This window comes from Porcisia hertigi, chromosome 31, assembly GCF_017918235.1.
Source record: "Porcisia hertigi strain C119 chromosome 31, whole genome shotgun sequence".
Classification (NCBI taxonomy): domain Eukaryota; phylum Euglenozoa; class Kinetoplastea; order Trypanosomatida; family Trypanosomatidae; genus Porcisia; species Porcisia hertigi.
The window spans coordinates 1812288-1828067 of record NC_090590.1 but is presented as its reverse complement, the minus strand read 5'-3'; the positions used below and the strand labels follow the sequence as shown (position 1 = coordinate 1828067).

Here is a 15780-nt window from a genome sequence, read left to right as displayed (position 1 = left end):
TGTTTGAAGGGTGCTCGGATCGGCTAACACGGAGAACGATTGATGATATCATGTGGGCCTGCGTAGTGTGTGCGCACACGTGACACAGATGGGCTGGCCTTGGTGTTCTTTGTCTTCACTCTCTTTTCCTTACATGTCTCTCTCTATTCTCTTTCCTCTCTCTGTTACACAAACACCTACATCGCCACGCTGCTCCCTGCACTGACAGAAACCTCCGACGAGGTCCAGCACGTTGTGTCTGTTGTTGTTTTGTGCCTGTGTTTCCACCGTCTTTTTTCCGTGCTCCCCCCTCCCCAGTGCATCCACCTGCGTGAGAGAGAGAACACTTACACAGCACTGCAGACATCAGCCACATCCCCCCTTTTTGCCACGCTCTCATCCCTGCTTCCCTTAGAGAGAGAGGCCCCCTCGTTTACACATCCAGCCGCCTTACAGCACATCAGTTCTCACTCCCTGTGTCTTTTTTTTGTTTCTTGTCTGATTTTTGCCGCAACCGCTACTTCCCGCCACCTTTGGGCACAAAACTCTGTCACATTTAGAGCATCATCATCTTGCACACTCCCGGTTCTCTCCCCCCCACCCTCCACACACACACACACACACACACGTGGGCCAAAGCCCCTGTGTGTATGTTATAAAGGTGCTGATTTGTATTTCCCTCTTCCTGGACACCTGCCGCCTTCTTTCTCACTCCGTCCGCTCGGACACATCCCCCCTACCACCACCACCACCACCTCCCTCCCACCTCCTTCCCACACAAGTGTGTGTGTGTGTGTGTGGTACGGTATTCTTCTTGTTGGCACTTCAGTGTACGTTTGGGTCACTTTGACGGGTAACTTTTTACACGTGTTTTGGTGTACTCTACACGAAACAGAAGGGGAGAGAGCGAAACGAAGGGGGGAGGGGAGGAGGAGGAGAGGAGAGAGGAGGGGGGAGGCGAAGAATATCCACCGTCACGGCACGCGCCGTCTATTTCTACCCACGTCTGAGGTCCGGTGCTTTTGCCGTTGTTTTCATTGCGATCGTCACAAAATAACCACTACTCGTACCCCTCCCCTTTTCGCTCTTTCTCCACTTTTTGATTTTTTTTTTGTTTCCCGCCCCGTAGTGTCACCTGCATAGCTCCCCCCTCCCCGTCGTCACAGGCGCCGGTGATCCTACAAGAGCACACCACCGCGGCCCTCGAGCACCTGCGCGCCAGTCACGGTGAACTCCCAATATTCCTACAGCTACACAGTATCACACGCCTACGCTTCTATACATAGCCCCCCCCCTTTGCGTATTACATCTCTGAAGAGACCGTGTGGATCAGTTCGCTTCCTTTATTCTGTTTCACTTCTTTTCGTATTTTCCTTCAAGAATATATATATATTTTTTGCTCGTCGCGCTGTCGCTCCACCCACGTTCTGGGCTCCTGTTTTCGCTCGGCCGTCTTGGTTTCCTGTATTTTGATTCTCTCTGTCGACCACCCTCTTTCCTCCTTTTTCCTCTCCCGCGTCGTCCCTTACGACGTTCATTTGTCTCTAGTCCTCATCCAGACCACGTGACCCCCTCCCCCCCCCTCCGTCCGTCCCTCCGTCCGTCCGTCCGTCCGTACGCTCCCTGACTTTTCTGTATTTATCGTATGCGCATTCGCGTCTTCCACACTTTTCATTTTCCTCCTGCTCGAGACCCACGTCTTCACCGTGTGCATGCTCTCGTCGTGAGAGCTCCACGCTCGCTGATATCGTCCTGTGTTGTGTTGTTTTTTTTTTGATCGTCGCTGTGCTTGCGTGTGCGCGCCTTGCGTGCGTTCAAAGAAGGCCCCCCTTTTTTCACACTCTCCCCTGTTGCTCAACTCTCTTTTCCCTCTTCGTTACGCCATTCTGTCCGGCTGAGTCTCGTGTGACGCTCCTACACATCGCAATGGAGGACCAGGATCAGCGAAAACCGAACGGCGGCAACAACGGCCTGCCAGTGCCACCAAGCACGACGGAGACTGCCCAAGGACCTCTCCAGGGCATCCTTGGCCGGACGCCGGACTGTCAGTATATAAAGAAGCGACTGCTGGGTCAAGGGAGCTTCGGTAGCGCGTGGCGCGTGGAGGAGAGCGCGACTGGGAAAGTCTTCGCTGCTAAGGTGATGGACCTGAACAGCATGAGTGAGAAGGATCGTGGTTTTGTGACAAACGAGGTGAAGTGCCTTTCGCGCTGCAAAAACCCGCACATTGTGTGCTGCGAGAACGCGATCGAGCGAGAGGGGCAACTGCTGATTGTGATGGAGTACGCCGACGGGGGCGATCTGTACAAGCAGATCAAAGCCCGCGTGCGTGAGATGAAGTTCTTTCGCGAGCACGAGGTGATCTTCATCTTCCTACAACTTTGCCTCGCCCTGGACCACATCCACTCCAACAAAATGATGCACCGAGATCTAAAGACCGCAAATATTCTCCTCACTACCACTGGTCTCGTCAAGCTGGGCGATTTTGGGTTCTCGCGCCAGTACGAGGACTCCCTCTCCAACGCCGTCGGATCAACTTTCTGTGGTACGCCGTACTACCTAAGTCCAGAGTTGTGGCATCGCCAGCCGTACAGCAAAAAAAGTGAGATGTGGGCTCTCGGTGTCGTTCTCTACGAAGTCATGGCGCTTCGACGCCCCTTCGTAGGTAAAAATATGGATGAGCTCATCACGAACATTTGTTGTGGTCGGCGAGATGAACTGTCATCATCGTACTCAGCGAGTCTGCGTGATGTCTGCGACCGACTTCTCAGCGTGGACCCCAACAAGCGCCCAACTATTCAAGTGTTGTTTCACGAGCCCTTCATTCGCTCTAACCTCGAGACGCTCAAGCGCAGCGTGGAGAAACACCACCGCATCCCTGCCGACGTGCGAGAGCTTATTGAGCGCTGCATTACGCAGGCGTTGACCACGGAGTTGCCCGCGCAGTCGGAAGAGCCGGCCCCGCTGACAGGCGTGGTAAAGCGCCATACTGCACTGCGCGGCTGGCAAAAGTGCCTCTTGAGCATCGACAAGAGGGAGATCACAATCCGTGACCCCAGCGGAGAGGATCCAGATGAGGTAGTGCCGGTGGGAACACTCACCTCCGTCTGCCCTGTTGATATTATGATGGCGGGTGAGGAGTTTGTCTTCGCCATGAAGAACCAGGCAGGCAAGGCTTTTTGGTTCATGGCCCCAGACCAGAAGGCTTACCTGGAGTGGCTCAGTACATTACAGGAGGCCGCCCCGTAAAGACTGTTGACATTGATGGACTGCACACCCCTGATCGTGTCGGACTTTCTTTTTGTGTGTGTGTGTGTGTGAGGGTTCGTCATTGGCGACTTTGTAATGACGAATTTCAATTGATGGCTGCTGCGTAGAGAGTTGGGCACACACACATGCACACACGCACCTTACACTTGCTCTGAACGCCATCACCCCCCCCTCCCTTTCCCTCTCCCTTTCCGTTTCACATTCCTCTTGATCACTGCTGCTGGTGGTGGTGAGGCGACTTTAGTCTTTTCATTTTCATTGTAGAATGTGCGCTTCATGTGTAGAATGTGTGCGTCTACTGGAACCACTTTGGCCTTCCTCACTACGCGGTTGGTGCTCTCAAATGATTGTGTCTTTATTTTTCGTTTGAAATTCGCACACCTCTCTCTCTCTCTCTCGCATCTCTCACCTGTGTCAGCTCCCCCCCTTTTTTTTTCAATTTTCATTTCGTTGTTGCCTTTTTGTTTTGCTTTCGTTTGTGTCCGTGTGTGTGTGTGTGTGTGTGTGTGTGTGTGTGTGTGTGTGTGGTGTTTCGAAATGGCGTACGTTCCCCTTCCTTTCTCATTTCTTTTTTTTTCACCTTTTCTAGTTTTTATGTATGCCTGTGTCTCTTTGCCTCACTCTCTTCGCGTTTCTCGTGGTTCCAGCTCACCTCATCTCTTCTTCGTACCCCTCCGCTGCGCTCGCCAATTGCAAGTTCTCTGGCAGGGGAAGAGTATATAGACACACAAACGCGCACACATATATGTACCTTTATCTTTTTTTTTTCTCTCTCTCTCTCCCCTCCGTCTCCGTCTCTGTATCTGTGCGGACCTGTCCTTGCTTTGCGCCTATTTCTTCCTCGCCCGCACCCTACTGACTCGTTTCTACACCCCCCCCCCTTTGATCCACTCACGTTCTCCATGGCTGAGCGAGCATGTGTGGTCCACCTTACTTCGCCCCCTCCCCTCCTCGTTTCTCTTCTCCATCCTCCACTCCTTCTCTGTTATGTTGTTTTTTTTTTGCCTCTTCTCCCCCTCCGTTTACTTCACGAGCGATACGTAAGGGGGAGAGGCAGAGGGGGAGAGGTGCAACACGGGGCAGGACAAAAAGGACATGCACAACGAGTACGAGGTCGTCGTCTCCTCCTCCTCCTCCTCCTCTTACCCCCCCCCCCGAAAACGAAAAGTCACCAGGGGTGATGCTCTACAAAAAACGTGTCTGTGGTGGAAAAACTAAAAAGTGCACTGTGGGTGTCATACACGAGGGTGTGCGTGTCAAGAAGCAAACCACCACGAAGGTGAGTGCGCGATGTACTGTCACGTAGCACAAGGCACAATGGCGGGATGTTCCTGTGTCTGTGTCTGTGTCTGCGTGTGCGTTTTCTTTTGTTTTTCTATCCCCCCCCCTCATTCCCTTTGCGCGCGAATACTTCGATGTGCTCATGTTTCGCTCACGTCGCTGCCCGTTTCTTTTATTCCTTTTTTCGCCCCAACCGCGGAGTCCCACCGTGCGTTGCGTCACCTAGTCTATATACACGGCACAACTCCAAGCCCCTCCCCCTTATCCCTTAAAGCGCGCAGTGTCTCTTCTCGCCCGCACGTAGAGAGAAGGAGAGGAGAAACACGTATTCACCTCACAGACTTGCACGGAACAACCGCATCAAAAGGTCGACGCTGCTTCTTTTTTTTGCGATTATCGTCTCGTTTTCGCTTCACAGTTGCCCGTCTCTCACCTCATAGCAGCTCTTGCACTCCCTTTTTAGTGCGATTCTGTTTGGACTTCATCATCTTTTTCTTGCTTTATCATCTCAGTTTCTCATATTTTTCCGTGACCGCGTCTCTCTCTCCCCCTCCTCTACGCGTGTTCCCCCGTCTTCGACTTGCTATGATATGCCGGACTTTCTTTCGTGGCTTTTTATTGTTTTATATTCGTTTCCTCTTCGTGCTTGCCTTGCTTGTTGCCGTTTTTCTCTTTCTCCCTTGGTCTGCTGTTTGCGCGCGTGTTTGTGTGTGTGTGTACCTTCCCCCCCCCTGCCGGTGTTTGTTTTCTCTCCACTCACGTGCACCGTGATCGATTTCCTGGTTCTTTCCCCTCTTTTGTTTTTTGGGGGTTTCTGTACTGTTTGCGATGGGTGTCGGGCCCTCATTCGAACAAAAGTTTCCTCTTTTTTTTCACCTCTGGGTGTATTTGCGTGCACCTGAACGTCGCGGCTGCACATCAGTTGCTGGGGTTTCTTATTGGCGGTGTATGTGTGTGCGTGTGTGTGTGTGCGTGTGTGTATGACCATCTGTCTGTCTGTTTTCCTTCTTACACTCTCTTAGGGCGGTCTGCGGGTGGATGCGCTTTGTTCTCCCCCCCTCCTCCCAGTGATGCACAGTAGTCTTTCGCTGCATTCCCGTCCCGCCTTTCGCCACCCACTCGTGTGCGTGCGCGCGTTGGCGTTTGGGGAGTCTCTGCGCCTCCGTATGTAATTTGAACATCTTCAGATGAAGCGTCGTGAAGTGAAACGACAAGCGGTACGCAAAAGAAAAAAAAACAGAGCCGACAAGCTGTCAATTTCGGTTTTGGGAGAGCGACGATGGCGACAATGATGGTGTTCGAGTTGCCACGAAGACTCGCTGTGTGAGCCGGGTGCACATGGATGGGTTCGCGCCCAGCCTGTCCGAGTGACGCTCTCAGCCCGAGTCCCCTTGCTGTCCCCGAAGGTGTTTTTGTGGCGGTGGGTTCGAGGATGGCGAGTCCTGGATTTTTGGTGGGTCTCATTTACTCGAGGGAGGAAGACTTGCTGTCTGCGGCCCTGTAGTGACGCCGCCCTCTTCTGCGGTGCATCCCATTTTGCCGGCTCTCTTTCACGTGTCAACCACGTCACCTTGGGCCTCAGTGCGTGATAGTGCCCAGGTCTACACTTCACTCTACTCCCGTTCTGCTTCCCCTCTTCTTTCTACCCTCTCTACCTTCACTTGGGGTGCCTGCGCACACGCACTCGCGAGCCCAACTCTCTTGTGACCATACCGCCGACTCGTGTCCCTCTCCTCCTCCTCCTCTTCTATGCTCTCCTCTTTCTTTATCCTCCGTCTTCCACACGTCTGTATGCGTTCCACGAGTGCGCCTCTCACCCACTTCTCAGAATGTCAATAACTCGATCAAACTAGGCTCTCCGGAATAATCGCTGAAGGACACACACACACACACACACACAAGTTCAACTATATACTTGTGATCAAAGAAGGATTGCTCATTAGCCGCTAATAATAGTAGTAGTAGCACAGCAGGAGCACGACTTTCACCTGATGCGCAGTTTCTTCGCCTAGACATCTGTCTGTCTCTCTGCGCGTGTGTGTGTGGCGCTATTGAACATTATATAAATTCTCTTTTTTTTTTTGGTTGTTTCGGAGGTCGCCGAACGCCGGCCTCAGCTTTTTACTTTGCCATTGCCCTTTGTTGTTGTTGGTGTTCACCCGCTATTCTTAATGGAGCTCAGCGCTCACATGAGCTGGCTCCTTGATTTCACTTTCTCCGGTGGTCAGCTGCGACGCCTGGAGCAGGAGCGCACGGTTCCGGGCTTCCAGGCTCAGCGCCTGCAGCCCCAGCACAAGCCGCGCGTGGTTGTTATCAAGAGGGCGAATGTAGGCATTTTGCCACACACACAGCGTCAGCCGAATGCGGCGTGGTGGCACCACTCTCTTTCGGATGGATACCTCAAAGTAAAAGACCTCGAGGAGCTCATATACGTTGGTGAGGATCCGAGGACCGGCGAGAATATATTTGCCTCCATGGCAGAAAATCTCACTGGACCTCGACTGTCGCAGTTGGTCTGGGCGCCGTCCAAAGACGGTTGCGTGGCCGATATGTCGCGCACGGACCAGGCTGCTTTCGGCCTCGCCCTGTCGCTTCTCCGCTGGCACGCCTCCAGCCGCTTCTGCGCGAACTGCGGCACCGCAGCGCATGCGACGCACGACGCGGGCTTTAGCCGGCTGTGCCCCAAGTGCAAGAAGCAGCACTTTCCACAGCTTGTGCCCGCGATGCTTGTGGCGGTGATGGACGGGAAGGGCAACGTCATCTTGTCGCAGCGGCGCAAGAACACGAAGCTCCTGACGTTGCTATCCGGATTTGTTATGCATGGGGAGTCTATCGAAGAAACGGTTCGGCGTGAGGTTGAAGAAGAGACCGGCGCCAAGGTGAGCGAGCTACGCTACATTGGCTCTTTGCCGTGGCCGTACCCGTACCTGATCATGTTGTGCTACTACGCGGTTGCCGACGCGTCACCAAATCTTGTTGTGGAGGCATCCGAGCTAGAAAAAGTGATGTGGGTGAGCAAGCAGCACGTCCAGCGTGCGCTGGAGGGGAAGCACTCTGACTTCGAGTTACAAGGCCCTGGCAGCGCGCCGTATGCGATGCTGAAACCGTGGGTCGACGGGGAGGTCGATGACCACGGGCGACCCACGAAGCCGCAGAACAAACTCTGATATCGTCTGGTCTCGCGTATTCCACCTTGGCCGGGCGCGAGGCAGTTCTCACACATATACATCTGTGTGTGTGTGTGTGTGTGTGCCTTTTGCTCAGACCTTCCTTGATTTCTGATATACGACGTCACGAAAAAGAACGACGTTGCCCGCTGTGCGTACAACCGACTGACGGGCTCCACCCTTCTCTCAAGTGTAATTTGCATCCCCTGCAACGAATGGAAAAATGAGAGGACGTGGTTCGAGGTGCACATCCACACACCGTTGTTGATCAACAACACACCCGCGGCGGCGAGTAGGAACGCCTTCACTTACGTAAGGGCATACATGTGGTGGCTGGGCTTGGCGTCTCCGTGACGGCTGGGATGACTTCTTCCAACGACGCCCCATAGCGCACGGTAGCAGTCCCTCTCCCTGCGCATTTTCCTCGACACAAGCACATTCGACTCACTCTCTCTCTCTCTCTCTCTGCTGCTAGCTCGCGTTATACCTCTTCTTTGCGCCCTCGCCTCCTGTGCACGTCCCCCTCCCCTCCTCCGCTAACTCTGCGCTCACACACACGCTACCACCACCAAAACACACTTCCATGTGAAGAGAAACGTGTGCTTCATTAGGTTGTCCTATCCCACCCCAACTTGATATACAAAATCCAGCTCCATTCGAAGGTGATTACAGCGTATCACACATACAGCAACAAGTCACAGCACACCTCCCTCGCTCTCTCTCTTTCCATCATCAGTCCTCCTCTCCCCGTCCCTTGTGTGCTTCTTTGTTATTCGCGATTCCCCTTCCCTCACGCCATATCAGAGCCAGAAAAGACACACACGCCAGCGAGTAGCGATGGGGTTCCTGTCCGATGCGGTGGTGATGATGCGTGTGAAGTGGCAGATGCGATCTGTGAAGATGCAGATGCCGGAGGAGACGGACCTCCGTTTCTGCTACGAGGTCATGGACGATGTATCCCGCTCCTTCGCGGTCGTTGTGTCGGGCGTGGCAGACTCGCAGCTCCGTGATGCCATCTGCATTTTTTATCTTGTCTTGCGCGCGCTTGACACCTTGGAAGACGACATGAGCGTTCCGCTAGAGATGAAGCTGAAGGAGATGCCCAAATTTCATACGCACCTGAGCGACACGACGTGGTGCATGAGTGGCCCCGGTGAGGGCCGTGAGCGCGAGCTACTGGAAAAATTTCACTGCGTCTCGCGGTCATTTAACCAACTGAAGAAGGAGTATCAGGCTGTCATTGCGGACATCTGCGAGCGCATGGCAAACGGCATGTGTGAGTTCCTGAAGCGCCCAGTCGTGACAAAGAAGGACTATGACCTCTACTGCCACTACGTCGCCGGCCTTGTCGGCCACGGTCTCACTACTCTCTTTGCCCGCTGCGGCTTTGAGGATTCGAGCCTCGATGTCGATTTGACGAACGCCAATCACATGGGGCTTTTTCTGCAGAAGACGAACATCATTCGCGACTATTACGAGGACATTCGTGAGGAGCCGCCGCGCATGTTTTGGCCAAAGGAGATCTGGGGCATGTATGCGACGGAGCTGCACGAGCTGAAGGAAGAGTCGAACACCGCGGCTGCGCTACAGTGCCTAAACGCGATGGTGGCGGACGTTCTTGTCCACATTCCATATGTTGTAGACTATCTCTCTGCTCTCCACGAGCCGTCCGTGTTTCGCTTCTGTGCCATCCCTCAAGTAATGGCGATAGCCACACTGAATGAGGTGTACAATAACCCTGATACATTCCAAGTCAAAGTGAAGGTGTCGCGGCCGGACTCCTGCCGCATTATGCTCAATGCCACGACCCTCTACAGCGCACTCAATATGCTCTCCCACTACTGTGTGCAACTTCAGGGGAAGCTCGACATGCAAGACGCCAGCTCCACAGCGATCGCCAAATCTCTTGCGGCGGCGATTGACCGCATCAACATGCACCTGAAGAAGTGCCAAGAAGTTTCCTACACTCGCCGCCTCCTCAGCCGGTACCCGGGCCTGGGCGGTAGACTCATGCTCACCATCGCGGACTTTTTTGGTGGCCGCAGGGAAAACGCCCTCCAGGCTTGAGGGTGAAGGAGACGGCTACGATCGATACGGAGGAGCAAGTGAATGAAGGTGTGAGGCTGGGGAGAGTGCACACAAAGAGTGTCGGCGGATTTTGCGCATCCCTGAATCTCTTGTCCATTACGCGCTGTGCACGGGCAAATTTCTCTTCATTTTTTTTTTTTTAGCCTACTGTAATTGGCGCATCGAAACATCACTCGATAACGTGAACTCCGTGAATGGGAATCGGTGTATGTGCGCGCCCATGTTTCCCTTTCTGTGTGGCTGCCAGCCCCTCCCCCCCTTCCCCCGTACACCCTGCAGTCATTTTATAGAAAAGTAGTCCTCGTCTTACATTGCTCCGTTTTCTTCCCTCCTTTTTTTTTTCTCCGTCAGCATCTCTCTTTGTCAGTATCCGCCAACCTGTCTCTCTGTGTGTTTGTGTCGCTCGGCGGTCCCCGGGTGACCAGAACGTGCATTGGAGTGTAGCGGGAGCTCTACTGGAGATTCTTCCGTGTACCCCTGCCACGTTTTTCTTCCTCGCTTTTTTTTTCTTTTCTGCCTTTTTGTACTGTTTTGCTCCTTTACTGACGATGTGCCCCCCACCCCCTTACTCCCCCCCCTCCCCCACCCCACCCACACCGCACCACCAACGCATGTGCGGGTGTAGTGTGGGGGTTGGGGAGTGCATTAGGATACACTTCGATGGGATGTGCACCCCCCCCCATGTGTATGTGTGTGTCTCTTTGTTTTTGCGCTGTTTTTGTACTTTTTTTCTGCTGTTTGTGGGGGAAGGAGGTGGGAGATGCAAATCTCTTGGTGCCTCGTGTTGGTGGTGCACATCCGGTGGTAGACCACCGGCGCCTCTTATCGAAGGTGTGAAGGGGGAGGGGGGGGGCCGAATGCCCCGCTCTCCCCCTCCCTCCCCTTCCCCCCTTCCCCCCCTCCCGCCCTCCTCCTCTCCTCCGCTCCCTCTTCTGTTGAGTCCTGTCGTTTTTCAGCCGGAGTGGTGCGGGTAGTCGACAAGTTTGCTCTCTGTCATGGCTATCGTCTCTGGCGGGGAGAGGGTGGATATGCTGTTTCTTTTGGCCTCCCTCTTTCTTTTGTTGTGTGTGTCTTTTTTGGGGTGGGGGGGGGGGATAACCTCGGACATGGAGCGATGGAGAGAGATCAGTGTCGATCGCATAGGAGAGGGTGTTTGGACAAGTGCACACAAACTCCCAACAGCTTCGTCGCGTGAGGCAGGCATGCTTCCATATATGAGCGCCTGTGTCAGCAAAAAAAAGTGTCGGTGTTGGCATCATGGGGTGTGCTGCACACCTATCCCGGCCCCCTTCCATGTACTTTGTTTTGTGTATGAGCTTCGACCACTAAGGTAGAGAGACTCGAAGTGAAGAAAACAAAAGAAAAAAAAACATAAACGAGCACAAATGCTGCACCCTCGCTTAGGTGCTCATCTGTCCCTGCCCCTGCCCGCTCGCAGTGTGCTCAAATCAGCTGTTTCCTTTTCTGTTTTGATCTCACTTTGCCTTTTTCTTTCCTTTTTCTTCTGTTGTCTTCCGCTACTGCGCTGCTTCTCTGATGACGGAAGGGGAGGGGGGAGTCATCTCAGGTTGGTTTATCAGGGGAGCTGGTGCACATTCTGTGGGAAAAGCCAAACAGCTCCGCCCCCACTCACCCACCGCCAGCAGCACCACCGCCTCCCCCACTCCTCCAGCTCTCCCATTCTGCTGCCAATGCCGACCCGCTTCTGGCAGGGAGAGCGTCGAGTCACTACGGCGTCGGTGAGTCGGACGGGCGAATCGCTCAGTTTGCTCACTGTCACGGCCTCGATGGCGTGGCGTCGAATCGACCTGTAACAGTGAAGACGTCGTCAGTGCGCCATCCATGCGACAGGAAAAGTCTCAGCGTGACTCGAGGTTATCGTGCCTGGCTCTTAGTGCCTGCTGGTGTGTGGCAGTCTGAAGACCCCTCCCCTCTCCCCAAGGGAGGCCGCTGCCCGGCGACTGGCATGCTGGGAGCTGCGGAGAGGACAACCTATGAAGCGGGAGTGTGTACGTGGTGCTTGACGGCGGAGGGATGTGTGTGGTGGGGGGAGGGGTGTCTTGCCCAGACGAATGTCGCCCGCACTGGTTTATCGCATGCCTGCCTGCTGCGTCTCTCACCACGCGTGCGTCGGTCTGTGGAATGGAGGTGTCAAGGCCGGCTTATCGAATGTTGTTGTATCGCCGTGTCGAACTCCGTTGGAGGAAACAAATGGAGTATCGCTTCCTCGAAGGGGAGAAAAGGAATGGCCTCTGTATTTTTCGTGATGAGAGATTTTTGTAGGTGTGTGTGTGTGTGTGTGTGTTGGCCGTGGATGTTCAATCGTTTTTTTTTTCGATAAATAAAACCGCAAAAACTTCTCTTGACTAGTTGAACATGACAAATGTGGCTGCAAGTGTTGGGGAATTGGGCTTGCAGGTGGCCAGCTCTGGGCCCAGTGACTAGTTTTTTAAAATTATTATTTGGGGGAGGGGGTCTCCCCCACAAGCGTGTTGATGTTATGCAGAGGAGACCCGCCCGCTGTAGTATGGGCCGTTCCTCCCCATCCCTACCTTTCAACTGATCGTAGATGTATATGCGCTTCTCCGTGTGTACCTCTTCACACGGCCAGAGGCTGCGCACTCTTTCTTTTTTTCGCTACTTCCCTCACGCTGTTCTGTGTACTACTCTGCATCCCTGCCACATCTTCTCAGAGCCTTTTTCTCGCGCAAACAAACTCACTCATGCGACTCCCTCGAATCTTAGTGTGGATTGAGCACGCTGACCATAATCGCCGCATGTACACCACGGAATGAACGCATTGGGTGACCGCTGCCGCTCCGTGCTTGTGCTCGTGAACAAGTCTCTCTACACGAGCCCACTTCTGCACGAGAGATGTGGACATCATGTCGGCTGCGTGGTCGTCTCCGCCGACTTTGGGGGATCGGATAATGGGATTGTAGATTGTGTGGATATCTTCTGCAAAAAGAATACGATTCGCCACCAAATCGTAACGGTGTCGGAAACGGCGACAGAGATTGGCGACATGCTGAACACCACCGCCACCGCGGAAGAGTGGCTCACTTCCCCGCTCACACTCATCGACTGTACTCGAGTCGTGGAGGGGGAGTCACGCGTTGGCTCCCTGCTGACGTGGTTGTATGGGGATTCTCCGCCTGCGTTATCCAGAGAGGGCAACAGGACAGAGGTGCCATACACACTAGTTGCTGTTCTGGACGTAGGGCGTGAGACACTGTGCTCGCCGCCTATGATTGCGAGCACCTCCCTGAGCAGTGATACCCTTGCTTGGCTGCGTCCGACGCCGAGCTACTACTCGGAGTTGATGGAGACCACCGGCTCTTCAACGCACCGCTATGTGGTGTACCCGGTGCAGATGTACTCCCGCTACCCTGTGTTGCGCGACCGTGGTCTGCAAGAAAAGCGCGCTGAGAAGGGTACGGCAGCACCCGTGCCGCTAGCTGAGTGGGCCAACAAGGCCACTATAGATGCGTTGCTTCGAGAGTTGGCTTTCAAGGCGGGGCAGCTAGCCAAGTACGGCGCCTAAGTGTGCGTTCACACACGTGCGCGCCAGTGACGACCCCCTTTTTTTTGTGGTGGCCTCGCCCGCCATTGGTTCAGCGATTGTGTTACGCGCTATCCATGTACGCGCGACATCCCCTAAGACAGTCCGTTGACGAACAGTTGGTAACCTATCTTACTCCCTCGTACTGGTCACGTGGGCGGCTGAGTGCCATCATTACAGATTGTATGGGGCGGGGGAAAGTCCGCGTAGCGGAGAACACTGTGGCTCGCCCCCTCCCTCATCCTCCTAAAAAAACTCACATGCATGCTTGATGGTCGTCACGGTGCTCTCACGGGGCCTCTTCTAAAATGGTGGAGGCCTTTTTTTTTGGGGGGGGTGGGGGATGACTGCCGTATTACTCCCCCGTCTTGCCTTTCTGCGCTTGGCGTTCTCTCCTTCGACTTCAAAGGACCGCTGCCACCAGCGGCACTTGATCATCTTCGCGACAAACCTGCGCCTGCGGTCGCACGCTCTCTGGCCCCGTCGCTCTGACCGTATTAAAGTGCATCGGCGCAGCTGCACCAGTACTCACGTACTTCAATGCGTCCCCTTCCTTCTCTCACACACTTCACCCCTTCCCTGTCGCTCCTAACGCATTGCGTGCGCGCACGTGTGTGTGTGTGTGTGTGTGTGTGTGCACGCGCATATCTGTCGGTCTCTCTCTCTTCGGTCATGCGGGTTACGTTGGAGAAAAAGGAATCCGGTGAGACGGCAATGTCGTCAATAAATGTGGCGCAGCTTCTCGCCGTGTGCGTCCGCGCCTCGTTAGCGGCACAGCACTATGTAATGCTGAACATTGTGAAGTTGCCAGACGTGGAGGAAAAATTGGCTCAGGCTCATGACGCCTCCCTGGAGACGTCTGCCAAGCATCCGCGCACGCTCCTTGACCTCTCGGCGGTGGAGAAAGCGATACTGATGGACTCACTGCACCAAGCCGTGAAGATCGATGTCAAGTCGCACCTTGACTACAAGGAGGACGAAGCAGCGGAGGATCTCGTCACGACGGCAGATGTCCTTGTTCAGGCTGTGCTGATACGTGCACTGAGCGAGTCTTTTCCTGCGCTTCCCTTCACTGTGATCGGGGAAGAAGATCAACCAAGCAGCGCTGTCGCGAAAGAGGCGGAGACGTGCATTACAAGTTATTACAGGGCAATTACAACCATGCCATATGAGGCTGAGCTGTACGCACACCTGCAGGCGGGCAACTACTTCAATCCGAGCGCTAGCGCCGGGGTCGTCCTGCACGCAGACTCCGAAGCGACAATGCGACGTCGCCTTGGCATCTTCATTGATCCCATTGACGGCACAAATTGTTTTGTGGGCGGCTTCTGGCAGGCACCGATGACGCTTGTCAGCATCACGCTAGACGGGGTCCCCATCGCTGGCATCATGAACCGCTTCTTCTCCTACCCGTTAACATCCAACACCACCAGAGCAGCCACAACGCAGCCGCGGGAGAAGGCGTGTGTGCCCGGCTTATCCGTTCTGCTGAACATGCCGGACTTCGCGTCGCCTTTCATCGTGTTTGATGGAGAGCTAATGCCGTCGCCAGAGACATCGGGTATGCAGCCGCAGTGCACCTTCGATACGGCGCTCGCCGTGTGTTGCTCAAGCACCACGAAAGAGGTGTTTCTGCAGCGTCTGATGACACAGCTGGATCCATGCAATTCGGTGCGTCTCCGCGGTGCTGGCTACAAGCAGTATCAGCTAATCAGGAAGATGCTGAAGGGACGTCATGCGCCCCACGAGATCATCACTCCAGCTGACGTGTTTGTGAGCCCGCCGTCGACTATAAAGAAATGGGATTGCTGTGCCCCGCACGCTTTTCTCTATGCATTCGGTGGTGATGTGTTCAACCAGGACGGTGCGCCGCTGCGCTACCCACTCGTCGACGCAGATGGCGCCTCGGCTGCCTCTTCCTTCGAGATTGCCGCATTGCCAAAGGGGCTCGTTGCAGTGACTCCATACGCTCGGCAGGAGGTGGCCAGGCGTCTGGGGTGGGTGGATGAATAGGAACATCCACCGCATACCCGACGGGCACTGGGCAGGGGGGGGGAGGAGGGGGATTGAGCGAACTCCTCCTCCCCCCCCTTTCCCTCTCGACAGGACAGCCTCTACTATGGACGGCTTTGCGACGCATAGAACAGCAAATGCTTCACGTGTGCTTTTCGTGAACACTAATGCACTGGCGTTGTGTGTACGAGTGTTACTGCTGCTGCTTTGTTTTTTTTTTCCTCTCCCCCTTCCCTGCCCCTGTATCGCAAATTTTGTGGGCGTTTGCATCTCATACAACAAAATGATTGACAGCACCACCTTTATACGACGGGCGTGGTCCACAACGAAAGAACGAGAGGGAGAGAGTGAAGAAGAGGTCCCCTGAACGCACACGCGCGAATGTGTACGTACTCGTGGTGGTGGATCCCGCCATCGCCT

General features: G+C 54.5%; 5 protein-coding genes across 5 annotated transcripts; all 5 read left to right on the top strand.

Annotated features, from left to right (window-relative positions):
• Positions 1-1905: 1905 nt before the first annotated feature.
• JKF63_04003 (uncharacterized protein) lies at positions 1906-3228 on the top strand (the record flags this gene model as incomplete). Its single annotated transcript, XM_067899999.1, has 1 exon — positions 1906-3228. One exon carries the CDS (start codon positions 1906-1908, stop codon positions 3226-3228), a length of 1323 nt encoding a protein of 440 aa, XP_067755205.1.
• A 3491-nt stretch (positions 3229-6719) lies between these two features.
• JKF63_04002 (uncharacterized protein) lies at positions 6720-7697 on the top strand (the record flags this gene model as incomplete). Its single annotated transcript, XM_067899998.1, has 1 exon — positions 6720-7697. The coding sequence occupies one exon, from the start codon at positions 6720-6722 to the stop codon at positions 7695-7697; it is 978 nt and encodes a 325-aa protein (XP_067755204.1).
• An 837-nt stretch (positions 7698-8534) lies between these two features.
• On the top strand, positions 8535-9764 carry JKF63_04001 (uncharacterized protein; the record flags this gene model as incomplete). Its single annotated transcript, XM_067899997.1, has 1 exon — positions 8535-9764. The coding sequence occupies one exon, from the start codon at positions 8535-8537 to the stop codon at positions 9762-9764; it is 1230 nt and encodes a 409-aa protein (XP_067755203.1).
• Positions 9765-12576: 2812 nt separating this feature from the next.
• Positions 12577-13329, top strand: JKF63_04000 (uncharacterized protein; the record flags this gene model as incomplete). The annotated part of the gene is made up of 1 exon (XM_067899996.1): positions 12577-13329. The coding sequence occupies one exon, from the start codon at positions 12577-12579 to the stop codon at positions 13327-13329; it is 753 nt and encodes a 250-aa protein (XP_067755202.1).
• Positions 13330-14061: 732 nt separating this feature from the next.
• Positions 14062-15360, top strand: JKF63_03999 (uncharacterized protein; the record flags this gene model as incomplete). Its single annotated transcript, XM_067899995.1, has 1 exon — positions 14062-15360. One exon carries the CDS (start codon positions 14062-14064, stop codon positions 15358-15360), a length of 1299 nt encoding a protein of 432 aa, XP_067755201.1.
• Between the last annotated feature and the right edge of the window lie 420 nt (positions 15361-15780).